This window comes from Triticum aestivum, chromosome 1D (assembly GCF_018294505.1).
Source record: "Triticum aestivum cultivar Chinese Spring chromosome 1D, IWGSC CS RefSeq v2.1, whole genome shotgun sequence".
Lineage (NCBI taxonomy): Eukaryota > Viridiplantae > Streptophyta > Magnoliopsida > Poales > Poaceae > Triticum > Triticum aestivum.
The window spans coordinates 458,124,842-458,142,704 of NC_057796.1; the positions used below are offsets into that span (position 1 = coordinate 458,124,842).

At 48.1% G+C, this 17,863-nt stretch overlaps 1 protein-coding gene across 2 annotated transcripts; it reads right to left on the reverse strand.

Moving 5' to 3' along the window:
• Nucleotides 1-13,225: 13,225 nt before the first annotated feature.
• LOC123182918 (pentatricopeptide repeat-containing protein At2g17210) lies at nt 13,226-17,426 on the reverse strand. 2 transcript variants are annotated; one of them, XR_006492375.1, is made up of 3 exons: nt 15,232-17,426; nt 14,439-14,922; nt 13,226-13,646 (listed from the first exon to the last, which is right to left on the reverse strand). XR_006492375.1 is itself a non-coding variant. In XM_044595595.1 (2 exons), exon 1 carries the CDS (start codon nt 17,220-17,222, stop codon nt 15,237-15,239), a length of 1,986 nt encoding a protein of 661 aa, XP_044451530.1. In that variant the 5' UTR covers nt 17,223-17,426; the 3' UTR covers nt 13,979-14,922; nt 15,232-15,236. The 2 variants fall into 2 exon arrangements, 1 of the variants encoding a protein (XP_044451530.1); XM_044595595.1 differs by lacking the exon at nt 13,226-13,646 and having other exon boundaries at nt 13,979-14,922.
• Nucleotides 17,427-17,863: the final 437 nt, after the last annotated feature.

The window sequence follows — 17,863 nt, forward strand, 5'->3', positions numbered from 1 at the left end:
TTATACAAAACATTCTTAAGCAACAAACTTATGAATTTGAAAGATGTGCATATAATTATTCAAATGTTTGTATAATTAAAATAATTTAAATACAATTTTAAATAAGATTTTATTATTATAAATTATACAAACATTTCAATAATCAGTTAAACTAAATATTTTATTATATGATTTGTTTCAAAAATAATGTGTCATTCATTTTTAAACTTACTTGCACATTTTACTAAATATCTTTTATATATGTATGATAGTTTTGTATAATAGTTTTCTAATCTATTTTCAAAAATAGTTTTGTAATTGCAAATGTTTGAACTTTATTTCTATTACTACCATTATAATTTAGTGATTATTACAAATACTAAAAATATATAAAAAGCTAGTATGTACAACATGGGCCGCATAAACTGCCGCCCATTTAAACCATACGAGCATATGCCTTTTGAATATATAACCACATTATTCATTTTGACCATGTAAACGTCATTGGTTTAGAGGTACCGTCGGTGTTTTGCTAGCATGGCGACACAAGTTTGAGTCCTGGTGGAGACAATTTTTATCGTTTATTTTCCGATTATTCTGACACGTGGGGCCCACTTGTTATAGAGACGTATATATAGCAAGCCAGATGTTCGAAGTGGGTCCCACACCATGTGTGCATGCTAATCAAAATACAGTGCCATGTCAACGAATTGTATGTCTACGGATGAGATTATCACTGTATTTACACGCTCGTGCCAAGTTTTAGAGCCAGTTGGCGTATTTTTCAAGTTCAGGCACTAAAGTGAACATCGGTGGCAAGTTTAAGCACCACTAATGATATTACCTCCGAAGAAATCAATATGCTGAAGAATCACTCTTTTGTGAGGAAGATTGGAAGAATGATGCTTAGACCATATTCCCGATCCTTTGTAATCTGACAATGTAGACAATAATCTGCCTAGACCATATTCCTGCTTAGTGAATAAATATCCATTACTACTCCCACAATATGTCTTTGCTTCTCTTTTTGATGGGGTGCATTTGCTTGGAACTGGAGCTTACAACAATTCATGGCCAAAATGAAACAATTTGCTTATAGCAATTCATGGTCAAAATCAAAGAATTATGGAGCTTGTCACAGTAATATTCTGCCATTTGAAGTGAATGCTTACAGATTTACCACTATTCATGGTCAAAATCAAACAATTTTTTAGCTCGGGAGTACACGAATTTCAGTAAATTGACTAATCATTGATCCTGGGACTTGTGGAGTACTTATGCTTTGTCTGAAAATTTTGACAGGAACACATCACCATCACTTGAGAAACAAACATCTGCGGGTACATATAGTATACAAAACACAATTTCAGTAAATTAACTTAATTTTGAAACAACATGCAAACCTCCGTCGCGCAACAGCTTGTTACAGTAAATTAAGTGAATTTTGAAATAGCTGTAGGTACATACAATATACAACACACAAACGGCTGCAGGAACAATTACCACCGGCGACGATTCCACCAGCGGCGGGGAAGCAGCAGCGGCGGTGGCCCTCGATCGGGCACGCAATCGTCTCACCGCTAGGAGCTGTGGATCAGAGAGGGAGAGAGTGGGGCGGCGGCCGGGGACTTGCCCAAATCCCGCACCGGAGTGGGTGGCCGAGGCAGGCGCGAGGAAGCGGTCGGGGATAAGATCAGGGCGATGAGGAGGAGGTGCCCATCAGCCGTGGAGGAGCCGCCCGTCGAGGTGGTCGCCGCGGAGGAGCAGAAGTCACGGGTGGGCGGTGGTGCAAGTTGGCCTTCATATCATGTTGGGCCCTACGACAGCTGCCCATGGTGTCTGGGGCTGGTTCCTATCGCAGACGATGAGGGAAGGAGGAACTAAGCCCGGGACAAGTTTTTTCTGGACGGAAGGAGTATTTGTGTGAAGTGTTACTCGCAATGCGCGACCCCAACCCTGCACCCTTCCACCAGCCCCCACCGGTGGCGGCCACCCTTCCGATGCCTCCTGTGACCAAAGCCATGGCGAACGCATACAAAATGGAGTCCATGCGGGAGCAGAAGCTTGCACTCCAGCGGAACGTAGGTCAATTATATCTTAATGTTCGTTGAGGATGCTTCTTTGCACTGATGTGGCGTGACCGTGTGAAGTCAGTACCTGCATTTTGAAACCTTTGGGGGCATTGCTTTTCTGTTGTAGGATTCCGAAACCGTGTTGTGTTGTGAGCGGATAGTGGCACTTCTGACAGACGGGGCTAATCAGAGTTGAGGGGGCGAAGAAGATAAGTTATCCATGAATTGTGAGAAATCTTTGATATTTAAGCATAATAATCAAGGGTACACTTAAGAATTTTTCTAGACTAGGGGGGGGGGGGGCAATGGTCCCCTTTGGCCCCATGAAGCTTCGCCACTGGATGCGGCTGTATGAGCACTTCAATTTCTACCAGGTGATGCGGCTGGAGGGACTGCGCCGCCTAACTCCAGAGCTCTCTCCAACCGAAGCACCACCCAACCAGGACAATGTCACTTCTACGTCGGCCCCTACAGGCGGCTGCACGTGATCGATGCGGCATCGTTCGATCGGAATATGTTGGCTAGCAACACACTTCTTGCCCAGAGATTGAAGTGAGCTTGCCGGAGCCGCTGAAGGTAGGGAGAAATCCGAGTGAGCGGATCGATGTGTCGCTGCCAAAATGTTTGCGAGTCTGGGGAACTTGGTTGTGCGGTAACTTTGATCAGACATGTTATTAACACTTACGTTAAGAGTGTGTCGTAAATATAGTTGTACTGATAAGTAGTGCAGTACTCATATTATTAGATTTTTTGAGAAGTCAAACATTACAAACTTTGACCAAGTTTGTAGAGAAAAACATATACATCTAGAATACCAAATACATATTATTAGATACATCATAAGACATGTTTTCATATTATATACATTTTGTATCATAGATATACATAGTTTTATCTATAAACTTGGTCAAAGATCGTAAGGTTTGACTTTTCTGAAAATCTATATGCACTACATTAGGAAACAGAGGGAGTGGAGTGCTCAGGTCAGGTGAGTCAAATAATGGTTATTTCTTTACAAGTAAGTCGGGCTATGTCCTGCTACTAGTACGTTTGCAAGTGGTCAGCTAGTCGAATGTCCAAATCTTACGAAATGAAATGGCCATTATAATAGTGATCGTGTATTTAACGAAGTGAACTAGCCAAATGTTCGTAAACATTTGAAATGCCATTGCTTGTCTAATGATCAAGCTCCATAGGGGGAAACTTTATCACCTTGGGCTTAATTGATTTATAAAATGGGAGAAAACCTTATCACAAGCGAGAAATTTACCCTCTACGAGTTAGGGCCTCTTTGATTCATAGGATTGCAAAAAACACAGTCATATGAAAAACATAGGATTGAAATGGTATATCCATATAGGATTTGAGTTTGTTTGATTGTGTTACGGAAAAGACAAAGGATTTCTTTCAAGAGGTTGGAGTGGATGTTAGAATTCCTGTGAAATGTATTACAAATGTATACTTAGAAAAAAAAATCCTACAGGAATCAATCATACGAATCAAACAACCAACTAGAAAAAGTTCCTTAGAATTCTAACCCTTCAAAGATCCTATGAAAACCCTTTGAATCAAAGAGACCCTTAGTTATATATTTTTTCATCGTCTTGTCGAATGCATATATTATTCTCTTGCATTTTTTAGACGTTTTATTTTGGCGTCGTATCATGTACATCCGGGGTGGTTCGTGCATCCATTATCTCTCAATTCCTTGGCCGGACGATCGACATCTGACGCATGAAATCAAAAGCAACACTAACACTAATTTGCAAGAACACGCCCGCAACAGCTCTTGCTAATTTGCCAGCCGAAGCAGTCCTTTGCCAAAATATCAATTTCTTAATCTGGATCCTCTCCTCCAATCGCTCCATGGCGGCGGCCCTGGTGAATCCTTCGATGGCAGCCGCGCTTGGCCTACCACTACGTTCGTCTGCCTCAAACGGATCCATGGCCCAGTGATCCATTCAACGGTGGCCGCGCTTGGCCGGCCTCTGCGGTCGTCCGCCTCAAACGACTCCATGGCCCCGGTGATCCTTTCGACGGCCGCGGCGAGATCCACCATGTTTTGCCTACCACCGCGCCCACCAGCCATCTTGCCGGTCCCTGACGCCGAGTCCGTCGCCGGACGCAACCTGCGCACCATCCACTACGGCGTCCTGCTTACCTGTGTTGGCAGAGAGCACAACCCAGCAACCCCTTGTATACCTGCAGATTGTAGCTTGTGAGCTTATCCAATGCGATTGTTCTTTATTGAATTGCGTGTGGCTTCAAAGTATAGAATTGAATTGTATATCGTTGGTGAGTTTTGATCAGAGCTTAGAATGTGAATGTATCTACTACTTGCATATTGTAGCTTGTGAGTTCAGAGACAAGCGACTGTAGCTTGTTGTGAATGGAAAATTCAGTAATAAACAAATTTCTTATTGCCTAGTTCCTGGTGGTTTGAGATGTTCTGTAGTACATGATCTGCCACAGCTGAAGCATGGCATAATATCAGCTGGTGGTTCTGCATTCCTTGTGACTGCATTACTATTTTTCTTTCGCATATTCACAAACAAGAACATGTTGCTGTTGCTGCAAGCTTCCAAACTCGGAAGCTTACAAACAAGAAGTGATTGTATAGGTGTTGTTGACTGCAAAATTCTGAACGAAACGATTGTTTAAATTCTTCTGGTGAATTCTATTGTTGAGGTTGATGTGTGTATGCAAACTGAGTTGTTCCTTGCGTGATTCATATGCTACTGGAACAACGACAGCGACAGCGACTGGAACAGCGAGGATATTCATCTTACCGGACGGTCGCTGCGTCAGCGATGATGATACTAATTTAACAACTAACAGCCAAAAAAATGATGAATTGATGGTACTGTTATACAACTGAATAAAGGGATGAGCGCTCACAGGATAAAACTTCTTGTACTTGTATTTCTCTTGGGTGATAGTTGTTCATTATTTGTATGAGAAAAACAGAGCATGCTTCAGGTGTATGTGAACATAATGTAACATGGTGCTATTGCTGCTTGCTACACTCCATTCAATACACATAAGTCAGAGAAAATAAGAGGAAGACAGTTTGACAGAACACATAATTCCAACCATTACGAGAATCCAGTACATCAAAGAAATCGACATTAATAACTCGTTTAAATTCATGTATATTAACAGACTAAGGACCATCACGGAACATCATCTGGCTTCATCTGTTGCACAATCTTGGCCTCTTTGCTTTAAACTTTCTTGCTCGAACAATTGCGACTACTATTTGTTTGCACCTTTACCTTGGCTTCCTTCTTCTTTTTCTGTTCCTCCTCATTTGTTTCCTTTGCACTCTTTATTCTTTTGCATCTTCCCACCGTACGAACATCGGTTGGTGTGGGTGTATGTCGATTTCAGTAGGAATGCCGCAGCCAATAGAGGAATGTTGGCTTTCTTTGTTGGCGCAGCAAATTCTCCCTCAATCATTAGAGTTTGCAACCTACTGTTGCCTTCAGCAGTTCAGCTGCACCTACATTTTACATAATGAGTCGTCCAGATTCCAGAGAGCAAACACACATGTATAAAGCACAGAAAACATTTAGTTCTTTTTATGTGTTACCTGAACCTCCATCTGTCGTGCTGTTCCGTTGGTGTTCTGCGTTGGTAGCCTTTTCGACAAAAATAACTGAGCAAGTGAGGTGAGTTTCTTGGTGGCTAGATTGGGAGGCAATCTCAAGGTTGCCAAGTGATTTATGGACGAAGCTGGGAGTTCATCCATTGTTGTTGAATCAGATGCACCATCCCTAACTGCTGCCATGGTGATCGGTTGCGGCGCATCGCACGAGCCGAATATGTCTGCCATATTGATTAGGGGCTGGGAGTTGCAGTCCATCGTCGCCGTTGCGGCGACCATCCGAAGAGATGCGTTCAGTTCTGGCGATCGTCCAAGCAGATGCGTTCCGTCCGTGCCGCCGCTGATACTGGATGCAATCGTGATTGAGAAAAGGATTGTGTAGTAGGGAATTGGATAGGGATCCGGCTTGCCTGCTCCCTCTTCATGCTCCCATCCGTGCTCCCACTTCATCCTACGGCTGTTCTTTTCCCTTTTTCTTTTCTAATCTAATCATCTCCCCCCTGATTTTCAGGGGGTGGGGCCGGGCCTTATTTTCTTCCAATCAAATCAAGCCACGTATGCGGGAGCACGGATGGGAGCATGGGAAGGGAGCAGGCAAGTCTCGTCCATTGGATGGAGGCGGGCATGTTTCTGCAAAATTAAGGGTTGCGTACATCAAGCGTAGGATTTAAGTTGGATGGCCAGCGTTGATGGGATGCATGGATGCAAAACACATAGCCGGATGCACCTGATACGATGCCTTTATTTAAACAACAAACCTCCCCGCGAAAAGACTCTTTTGCGGTCGACCGCTCGAGCGAGCGAATTATTTTCTTACGGCAACATCAGCGAAGGATGTAGGGCCACCACGTGGGATTGATGAACCAAGTCAAAAGTCTGCCTCCGTATATTCAGTTGATGGGGCCCGGTGTCTCCTACCATAAATCTCTCTGGCCCCGTGATTTCAACCGGTGGAGGGCCCGCTGCGTCATTTAATTAACCCTCACCTAGATTTGTTTAAGGAAACTTGACTTTGTTTAGACCGCTATCTGAAATCGGGCGTCGGGACGAGCGCGCGCGGAATAGCCACACCTCCCCGTCGATATTCATTAAAGAATCCATCAACAGACAGTTGTACATAAGGTTCAAAACTAAAAACGGAAAGAAAAAGGAAGTAATGCTTCCATCACATAGGCGATTACTATGGCGACTAGGGTTTTGCCAGGCCGCCGCCGGCCGCCGTCCGGGCAACGGCGTGTTGGCCGGCGATCATTGTCCCAGACGACGCCCGTGAGGTGTCGTGGCTGGTTTTCTCTATCTGCTGTGAGCTTCTACCTACGTGGTTCCAGGGCTGCAGTAGATTCGTTTTTATCTGTTCCATCGCTAGTTCGGAGAAACATGGCTGGTAAGATCTGACTCTTAAGTTGGATGACTTCTCTACAATCCATCACGGAGTGATTCCCTGTTGGCCCTGTTGGACTGTTCTAGTTTGTGGAGGTTGTTTGTTGAGGAAAGAAGCAATGAGGATATTGGCGTGGAACTGCAATGGCCTTGGAAACGCCCCAGCAGTACGTGCGTTGGTGGATGTCCAGCGCAGTTGGGCTCCTGATGTGATGTTCTTATCAGAAACTCATTTAGACAGCTATCCGGCAGAGTGTTTGAGGAAAAGATTGAAGATGGGCCAAAAGCTTGTGTGCCCTAGTGATGGAAGAAAAGGTGGACTGTTGATGTTTTGGAAGAAGGAGATCCATATACAAAGGCTAGATCTTGATCCTATGTACGTATATAGATGTTCAAGTCAATGATGGGACCAATCAAACTTGGAGATTAACCGGGATGTATGGTGAATTCCGGTGGGAAGATAAAAATAAGACGTGTGATCGTATGCGCCAGCTTCATAGTGCCTATGATCTCCTGTGGCTATTCATTGGTGACCTAAATGAGATTAGTACGTTACAAGAGAAGGATGGCGGGAACCCTCGCCCAGTCCAGTATATGAACGCTTTTCAGGAAGCAATAAAGAACTGTGAGTTGCGAGACTTGGGATACATTGGAGACCCATTCACATGGCGTCGAGGCAGAATTCATGCGCGGCTGGATAGAGGGCTGGTAAATGATGCTTGGGCATCGATCTTCCCCCATACTGCACTGATAAATACGGAATTCAATCACTCAGACCATCGGCCTCTTCTTGTTGATACAGATTACTATTTCCAAGCGAATGGTGCGACTAATGGTCAGACTAGGAGATTCGAAGCAAGATGGCTACGAGAGAGTACATTTGATGCCACCGTAACAGAAGCATGGGCGAAGGTAGAAGCTGACCTGAATGCTACGAATATTTATGAGAAACTTAACCTGATGCATGCACAGTTTCATGATTGGGATCAGCGGGTTCTCAAAAAACCTAGAAAGAGACTCCGGAAAGCCCAACGGGATCTCGAAGAAGTCATGGCTGGACCAATGTCTGATGACAATGAAATAAAGAGGAAAGAATTGGCAGAACTGATTGAATATGTGCTTGAATTGGAAGAAATACAAGTTATGCAAAGGTCCGGAGCTAATTGGTTGAAAGGGGGCGATCGCAATACAGGCTTCTTTCAAGCTTTTGCTTCTGCTAGAAGAAAGAAAAACTTTGTAAAAAAAACTAAAAGATGCGGGTGGAAATTGGTTGGAAGGTATGCCAGAACTGAACTCTCATGTCCTAGATTATTTTTCTCACTTGTTTACATTAGAGGTGCAGCATACGGATCCTAGTATTCTTCAGAAGGTGCAGCGGAAGGTATCTCAACATATGAATGACTTCTTAATGGCTTCGTACATTGTTGAGGATGTGAGGAAGGCAGTTTTCAGCATTGGGGACCTGAAGGCCCAGGGCCCGGATGGTTTACATGCAATCTTCTTTAAAAAAATATTGGCATATAATTGGAGATGAAATTACTCAGGAGGTTCTTTTGGCTATCAATTCTAGGAAGATTCCTGCAGAATGGAATGATACTACCATTGTGATGATTCCAAAAACTGATGCACCTGAGCTGGTAACTCAATTTCGACCCATCAGTCTCTGTAATGTGCTTTACAAAATTATTTCCAAGATGCTGGCTTTACGACTGAAGGTTATTTTGCCTGAGATAATTTCCCCTACACAAAGTGCCTTTCTTCCCGGGAGGATGATCACTGATAATATATTAAATGCTTATGAATGTGTGCATAAGATTAAGAATAAGAGGGCTGGTCAGACAGGACTGTGTGCTGTTAAACTTGACATGCACAAAGCTTATGATAGGGTGGAATGGTCCTTCTTACATTATATGATGTTAACATTCGGATTCCATATGAACAATGGATTGAAATGATGATGGCTTGTGTCAGTTCTGTCAGATACAAGGTGAGGTTTAACTCTCAAGAGACAGACATGTTTACCCCTACCAGGGGCATTAGACAAGGGGATCCACTTTCTCCCTATCTATTCCTTCTCTGTGCGGAAGGGTTTTCTAGTTTATTGCAGTATGAAGAAGAAGCTAGTGGCATAGAGGGAGTTAGAGTGTGTAGAAATGCACCATCAGTATCACACCTTTTATTTGCGGATGATTCTCTAATTCTTATGAAAGCAGATGTTTTAAATACAGCTTCCTTACAGCATGTCCTGGAGACCTACTATCAGAGTTCAGGGCAATTGGTGAGTCTGTCCAAATCTAGTGTATTCTTCAGTCCAAATACTCCTTCTGTATCCAGAACTGAAGTGTGTGAACATCTACATATTGACACTGAAGCATTGTCTGATAAATATCTGGGCCTTCCAGCATTGGTAGGGGCTGATAGAAGTGACTGTTTCAGGCACTTTATTGAGAGGATTAAGGAAAGATTAATGGGATGGATGGAGAAACAACTGTCTACTGATGGTAAGGTGATTTTACTAAAATCAGTGGCACAAGCGGTCCCTGTGTTTGCCATGTCTGTGTTCAGTATCCCTAAAGGAATTTGCAAGGAAATAACTGACTTAATTTCCCAGTTCTGGTGGGGTGATGATGAGGAACATAAGAGGATGCATTGGTACTCTTGGTGGAAACTGTGCTATCCAAAAGCCGAGGGAGGAATGGGCTTCAGAGATTTATATTCCTTCAACTTAGCATTGTTATCAAAGCAGTGTTGGAGGATTATTACAAACCCCGACTCATTATGTGCTAGAATTCTAAAAGCAAAGTACTTCCCTAACAACAGCCTTTTACAGGCAACCCTAAAAAATGGTGCTTCCTTTACATGGCAAAGTATTATGAAGGGACTAGAAACCTTCAAGTTGGGGTATATATGGAGGATTGGTACAGGAGAAAATGTTCATATATGGAGAGATCCCTGGATTCCAGCAAGTCCGGATAGGAAGGTCATTACAGCAAGGGGACACACAATCCTATCTACAGTTGATGAACTCATCGATCCTAATACAAACACATGGGATGAAGATTTGATTAGATCCATCTTTAACCCAGTTGATACAAGGAGAATACTTCAGATTCCATTGAGCTATGACGCTTTTGATGATTTTATCGCTTGGCATCCTGACCGGAAGGGTATATTCTCAGTCAGATCAGCATACCGGGTGCAATGGACTCAAACTTTTCAGGGAAATGCAAACGTGCTGGAGAGGCCGAGCGGGTCCTCTTCTCCTGCGGTGTGGAGTGCATTGTGGAAGCTGAACATCCCACGGAAAATACAAATTTTCTGCTGGCGCGCGTTACATGGAATTATGCCTCTAAAATCCATACTCTGTAACCGGCACGTGGGTTCGATGGGAGCATGCCCGATTTGTCATCGGGGTGCAGAGGATGTATGTCATCTGTTTTTGAGTGCACTCATGCAAGGGATTTATGGAGTCGGCTGGGTGTTCTGGACAGAGTGGACGAGGCAAGGAGAGTAGACCGGTCTGGATCGGTCATTTTGGAACATATCCTTCTTGCACTAGATAGTCCAGCTCTCATTAAACCGAATTTGGATGTTAACAAATCATAGCAGTGGGTGGTTGGTTTTTTTTTGTTTTTTTAAAAAAGAAGGATGACCCCCGGCCTCTGCATCTGAGAGATGCATGCGGCCACTTTATTGATTATTCTCGAGGACCTTATAAAGTATTACAACAATATGCATGAATCCGCCATTTTAGCAACATTTGCCGTTACTTCTATCCAAATGATGAAGGCGTGCTAGCTGGGCCACTACCCAGACCACTCATCTAAGCCTAACATCAAAATGATGAAGGGGTGCTAGCTGGGCCACTACCCAGACCACTCACCTAAGCCTAACATCAAAAGCCGGAAGCCCCAGCCTAGCCACATACCGGGTCTGGGGTACAAACCGGTCCGACGCACTCGTGTGTCGTCGCCACCATCTTCCACAGGTCCGTTTTCAGAGCAAATATTGAGGCTTCTACCTTGTCTGGCCACTCAGCCATCGACGTCACCACGACACCAGACAGCTTCGTCCTCCTGCGCGAGTCCATCGCCACACATCGGACGCCGAATCTCCACTGCGCCACGCCGCCAAGATACGCCGCCATCAATGAGTAGGATGAAGCACCGGTCCGCCGAGTCCGGCAGGGCTGCTGAAGACCAAGCACCGTGGAAGAAGAACTCCGAGGCTGAGTACATAGGCGGCAGAGCGCCAACGCACCGCCACCAGACGAACTCCGACCACGCCACCAACTGCCGCCAAGCAACCAAAGCATCACATCCACCCCAAGCTCACCACGAACGACACCCCCAAGAGGGTGACGATGCCCGGAGCGCCGCTGTCACTCGATCTGGCAAGGATTTGGGCTTTCGCCCGGCATACGAGCTGGGTGGAAGGAAGAGGGGAAGGAGGCAACCTGGACGGCGCCTACAAGAAGGGTACGGCGCCCTCGGGCGTCGCCGCCGTCGTGGCCAGCACTGCTGGCCTCGGATTTCTCCGGAGTCACCTCCCACCTCCAGCCGCCAAACAGGTACAACTCCGGCGACAAAGGCCGCCCAAAGCAGGACCATCGGAGGCAGCCCTGGTTGAAGTAGACGAAGGCCTTCAGATCTGGATCGGGCGCCGCCGAGACGCCCGCACCACAGCCGCCACCTGCCGCCGCCTCGCCGCCCCCGCGGCCGAGGAAGAACGGCCAGCACCAACGAGCACCGGTCACCGCAGATCCGGCGTCGATCCACCAGCCGAGGCCGCCGCCACGGATCCAAAGCCCCCCGAAGAAGAACGGGGCGGCCAGATCCTCGCCGCCACCTTCACCGGCGGCCGAGCGGCGAGCCGGCGGCCACCTCCGGTGGCGACGAGGGAGAGGAGAGGTGGGGGAGAGGGCCGGCGGCGGGCTAGGGTTACGCCGCCCGAGTCGCCCCTGCGGGAGCGACGCGGGGGCCAAGAGCTGGATGGACGCGGGGGCCAAGAATCTCTAAGCTGCTATGTATGCTGGCTTCCTGAATGTGTCCGAAGACAACACACGCATGATGGTCGGTACCTTTGGTGGATCCGAAGACAACACACGCATGATGGGACTCCTCCTACTCCCATGAGGTGGCCAATGTCTGTTCTGGCAATTGCTAATAATTATTATGTTGCTAATTCTAAGAGTGTGGTCGTGGTACAACGATGGAAAAAACCGGACCCAAAGTATGTCAAGCTCAACGTTGATGCCTCATTCCATCCTGATGTCGGAGAAGGGGCAACAGCGGCGGTGATTTGGGATGCTAAAGGAAATTTTCTAGCTGCACAATGCAAATTCATTTCATATGCAGCAGATGTGGTTAATGTGGAGGCAATGGCAATGCGAGATGGACTGGCGCTTGCTAATTTCTTAGGTATGCCGCGGGTGGAAGCGGAATCAGACTCTACGATTGTAGTTGATGCGTGTGTGTGGGACATACAACATGGTGGGATGCAAATTCAGTAATCTTCGCGGAATATGTGGATATTTCTTCTTCTATTGGGAAGGTCGTCTTTAAACATTGTTATCGTGAATGTAACGAAGCGGCGCATGTGCTAGCTAACTACTCTTATTGTAATAAGATTACTAGTAGTTGGACGAACGAGCCTCCTGACTTGTTAGTCTCAAAACTGCTGGACGATGTAATCCCTGTTTAATTCAATAAAGCTAGCCATGATGGCCTTCCCTAAAAAAAACGTAAAGAAAAGGGGGAGCATGCTAGAGAGACATTTCTTTTTAAGCAAAGTCTAAGCTCTAAAGGCACTCCTCTCCCTCCGGCGTTGCCGCTCCACCCCTCTCCCGCGACCCTCACCTTCTCTGCCAAGGGAGGGAAGGGAAGGCCCCAGATTTGCAGCGGCGATCCAAAACCCATCCGAAACCTAGCCGCCTCCCGGGTCGCCTCGGCCCAGGCGACTCCGGAGGATCCTGTTCTCCCTCGATCGCACCCCCTTCACCCCAACCTGCAAACTGCAAAGTGAAATTCTCAACTAGGCAACCAATCCGGCCATTTGTTGGTTGTTTATCGATCTCATCTGGTAGCACACGGAGCTGAGGACGGTGGACATGGCCGAGCTGAGCAGCTGTCACCCGGTGCCTCCAGAACAATCTAGAGCAATATCATCACCAAACTAGCCTCAACTTTTGAACCATACTACTCCCTCCGTAAACAAATATAAGATGTTTTAGGTCACTACTGACCTACGTCGTACATTTATTTACAGAGCAAGTAGTAGTAGTATATAACAAGCAGCTGATGCAAATCAATGTGGTCATGGAGAACAAATCCATAAGAGTTATTCAGCCGGTGCTGCTTCTTCCAACGGGACCGACATTCGGCTTCTCTTGTAGGCATGGTCATCTTCGGCCTGGAAGTCGTCCCCAAGAAAGCCATCGTGACCATCGCTTCTCTTCGTGCTCGCATCAAACCTCCTTGCAAAGAGCATCCTCCTTGCAAGCACCATCAAGGTTGAGATCACTTAGCAGGTGCTCCACCCCCTTGATTCCGATAGCCACCGTAGTTGCCAGGACCCAGGAGAAGCATTTTTGTATCCACCAGCACCCCCTGTGTAACAAAATCAAACGAACAGCAATTCATCGAGTGCACAGCTATCACATAAGCTGAAAAGTTTTAAACACAAAACCTAGACGACGCCAAAAATAAAAGAATGTCCACAGGTCAGCTATACACATACAAACCAGGAATACTAAAAGAATGTTTAGAGGCCCAGGCAGGAAAAGGAAACATATTAGGAAATGAACCAGCATGCAATGATTATACAAGATCAATCAAGTTACTGACCAAACCAATCAAATGGATTATGGATATCACAAACGCCTTGAAACAGAAGTGCTAATATAACATTGTTCTTATTCATAAAGATCAGGGCACAAAAAGAAACAAGCTGCGTAACAAGTGGACAAGAAGACTCATCCAGCTGGTAGCACAAACAACTTGATAACATACCAGCCTCCAGGAAAAAAAATACCAAAAAATCACAGTTCACAGTGTGCAACATGAGGACGAACAATAATGAATCAAACCAAAGAGCAATTCATCCATTGCACATCTATCACATAAGCTGAGAAGTTTTGAACAGAAAATCTTTATGAGATCAAAAATCTTACTGATGTTTAAAGTCTAACCATAATCTAATATCATGCAATAGGTAGCATACAGTAAACCAGAAGATAACAGGAACAACACTGCTATTCTCTTACCAAAAACGCAGACCAACCAATTGCCACCGGTAATGACACTCACGATATTTCTATTACTCATCCATCCTTTCGGAGGAAGAACAAGTTAGGCTATTCAAAAATGACAAATCCATTCAAGTTAGCAACAGCAAGATACCTCCTCGACAGCACCCTCAGGCCCAAGGTGGCCGACTTTGGCCTCGCAAGCCTCGTCAACCATGCCGAAACACATGTCTCTGTCCCACGGACGCGGCACTTTTGGGCACACCGCGCCGGAGGTTTGGATGGAGCTACACATCGCCGAGAAGTGTGATGTCTACAGCTTCGGCATGCTCCTCCAGAAGATCGTCGAGCATGGTAGTAACCAAGACGCCAATGCCACGCTGAAGAGCAGCCAGCAATGGTTCCCCGTGGTCGCATGGGCCAGGTACGAAGCCGGTGAGCTGATGGAACTCATGGTGGCAACGGTCCGCCATGACTTGTGTTGCAGAGGGCTGGTGGAGAGGATGTGCAAGGTGGTGTTCCGGTGCGTGCAGCAGAGGCCGTCAATGAGCGCGGTGGTGAAGATGCTCGATGGGCAAGACAGAAATCACTCCGCCTTCTAACCCATTCCGCAGTATCTCATGGAGTCGGCGGCGAACCTGCGGATGGCAATGGCGAACGATGTAAACACAGCATCATCGGTTTCAAAAAATGTCGTCTTGACCGTTGGCATCTCCAGTATTACCACGGAAGAAATGAAATGCAATTCTGCATTTCCTTCCATATGCGTAACCACCCATATCCATCATCCACAGGTCATGAAAGAACCATACTGAGAATTGCACTGATCAAATCCAAAGCAGGCACTCAAAATGCACTGCAGAGTTCAGCCTAAGTACTAGCATATACAGTATACTACAGATAACCGAGTTGATAAACATAGATGATGGCGAGGACTTGGTATGTACCTTAATCATGACACTGGTGTACATGATAATAAGGTAAGATGATGGTGGTTTGGATGTGGAGGCGTAGGCGGCAGCATCTGTTGATGCAGGAGATGTAGCATGGAGTAAACCTGCGCTCTGTCAGGGTGGCATCCATCCCACGACATGAAGCTGTGAGCATTGCGCCCCACCTGCACCATGCTGTGTCCGCCAGTCACCCCTACTCCCCTCTCCCTCATCAGCTGTCGCATCCGCGCTGTCGACTCGCCAGCGCCGGGCACGTCCATCGACATCAGGTACCCCGCAGCATTGCCCGGCTCCAACTCCAGGACGCGGCAGGCAGCATCACGTCCAACATTCGAGTCGCTGCTGTGGCCTCTGCAGGCACTTAGCAGCGCGCTCCAGGCTGCTGGACTGCTGCTGGTGGATATTCTTTCCTCGATGACCCTAGCGGCCCCCTCAAGGTCCCCTGCACGCGCGAGCATGTCGACGACGCACGATAGGTGCTCCACCTGTGGCTCAACCGAGTGTGTCGTCGTCATCCTCTCGAAGCAGGCCACGCCCTCCTCCACCAGACCTCCGTGCGCGCATGCCGACAGCACGGCCAGCATCGTCACACCGTTCGGCATGATGTCCCCTTCCTGCTCCATCCTGTCAAGGAGGGCGAGGGCATCACGTGCACGGCCGTTCATCCCCAGCACACCGATCATGGAGTTCCAGGTGAGCACGTCCCTTCGAGGCATCGCATTGAACACCCTCGTCGCCGCAGCCAGGTCGCCGCATTTTCCATACATGTCCACCAGAGCATTGCTGACGTCCCGCTCCAAGGCTAGCCCACTCCTGAGTGCCATGCCGTGGGCGCATCTCAACGCTGCCATGTCCGCACAGTCTGCGCATGCCTCGAGGACGCTCAGTATGGTGACTGAGTTGGGCGTCTCCCCGGCCTCCCTCATCGCGACGGCGCACGCGATCGCCTCGCCCGGTCGGCCGTTGTGGGCGCATCCAGAGATGATGGTGCTCCACGTGATGATGTTCCTCTTGGGCATGCCGCGGAACAGCCTGAGCGTGTGCTCAAGCAGGCCGCACTTGGCGTAGGCGTCCAGCAGGGCGTTCAACAGAGGCAGGCCTGTTGGGGACAATAGGAGCCCCCTTCTGATGGCCACGGCATGGACAGACCGGCACCACATGGCCTGGCCGCCCTCAAGCCTCTTGCACAGCTGAAGCAGCACCGCCAGCGTCGTCTCGTCGAAGCCGATGCCGCCCTCTTTCAGCAAGGACGAGGGGGAGGAGAGAAGGTCTAGCGCGTCGGCGGCACGGCCGGCACGTGCGAGTCCAGAGAGCATGGTGTTCCAGGATACCACGTTCCTGCACGGGATCGTGTCAAACACCTTCCTGGCGGACCGCAGGTCGAGGCACCTGGCGTACATGTCGACGAGCGAGTTGTCGATGAAGACGTCGCCACCCCGCAGCCCACGGCGCTCCCCGGCGGCATGCAAGGAGGCTCCGAGCGCCAGGTCCTCGAGCTCAGCGCACGCGCGGAGGGCGACGACGAGGACGACCCCGTCCGGCTCCGGCGCGCCGCCGCCGCCAGCGAGCATGTCCCTGAACATGCACAGGGCCTGGGACGCCGAGCCCCCCGCGAGATGTGCCCGCATCATGGAGGTCGAGGACGCGACGTCCCGGAGTGGCATTTCGTCGAACAGCTTTGCCGCGGCAAGGGAGTCGCCGGACGTTGCGTAGGAGGCGAGCAGGGAGTTGGGGACGGTGCAGCCCCCCGGGCGGAAGTAGGCCGTCTTGAGGAGGCAGGCGTGCACGTGCGCGGCGGCGTGGGGTTGCGAAGCTGGCGCGCGGCGGAGGAGCGCGAGGAGGGTGGCCGGCGTGGGTGGGAGGTGGGCTACGTTGTAGGTAGTGGGGGTCGAGAGGCAGCAGAGGTGGGCGACGGCGAGGTCCGGGCCTGCGGCGCCGAGGCTGCGCCGCACCGCCGCCGCTGCTGCCGCCGTTCCGATTGCCATTCCGACGGACAGAGTGTAGCAGACACGGACGCAGCAGCATAGCACAGAGCCTTTGCTGTGCACCGTCGGATCTCATTTCCATGGCTCCCGTTTATCTCCAACCTCCAGCCACCTGCCGCCGCAGTCGCTGGAGGTGAGGAATCTGTCCTTTGGACCAAGAATTACCGGCATTGTGATTTCGGTATGCAAACAAAATTCATTTCAGTGATCGGATGGTGCTGACAAATATGTATCATGTTATATTGCATAAGTTTCAATCTTGCTCAGCTGCAGAAACGATATGTTCTTTGGCAGATGCAAATCTGTCCATGCTTGAACTGGACCAATAATATGCTGGCATTGCCCATTTGGTATGTATAAACGGGAATTCTTTTAGATGCTTTAGAAAAATATAATGCTATCGCATAAGTTGTCAGAAAGCAGTTTGTCCCTTGTATATCGATAATACTACAGGCACGGAGTTAAACAACGGACTATTACGGACCCTCCTTGCGTGCCCTTCACTAATTGGCCTCCCCGATTTTCAAGGGTGGGCTCGCCTCATTAGACCAAATCTCAACCAATTAACAATAAGCACCCCGTTAATCCCCCGTAACCAGCCCGTGAGTCTAGCATCTCTCCTTGTATATATGTGCCTTCGG

Excerpts from the sequence above, each read along its gene's own strand:
- LOC123182918 (XM_044595595.1), bottom strand. The coding sequence starts at position 17,222 with ATGGCAATCGGAACGGCGGCAGCAGCGGCGGCGGTGCGGCGCAGCCTC.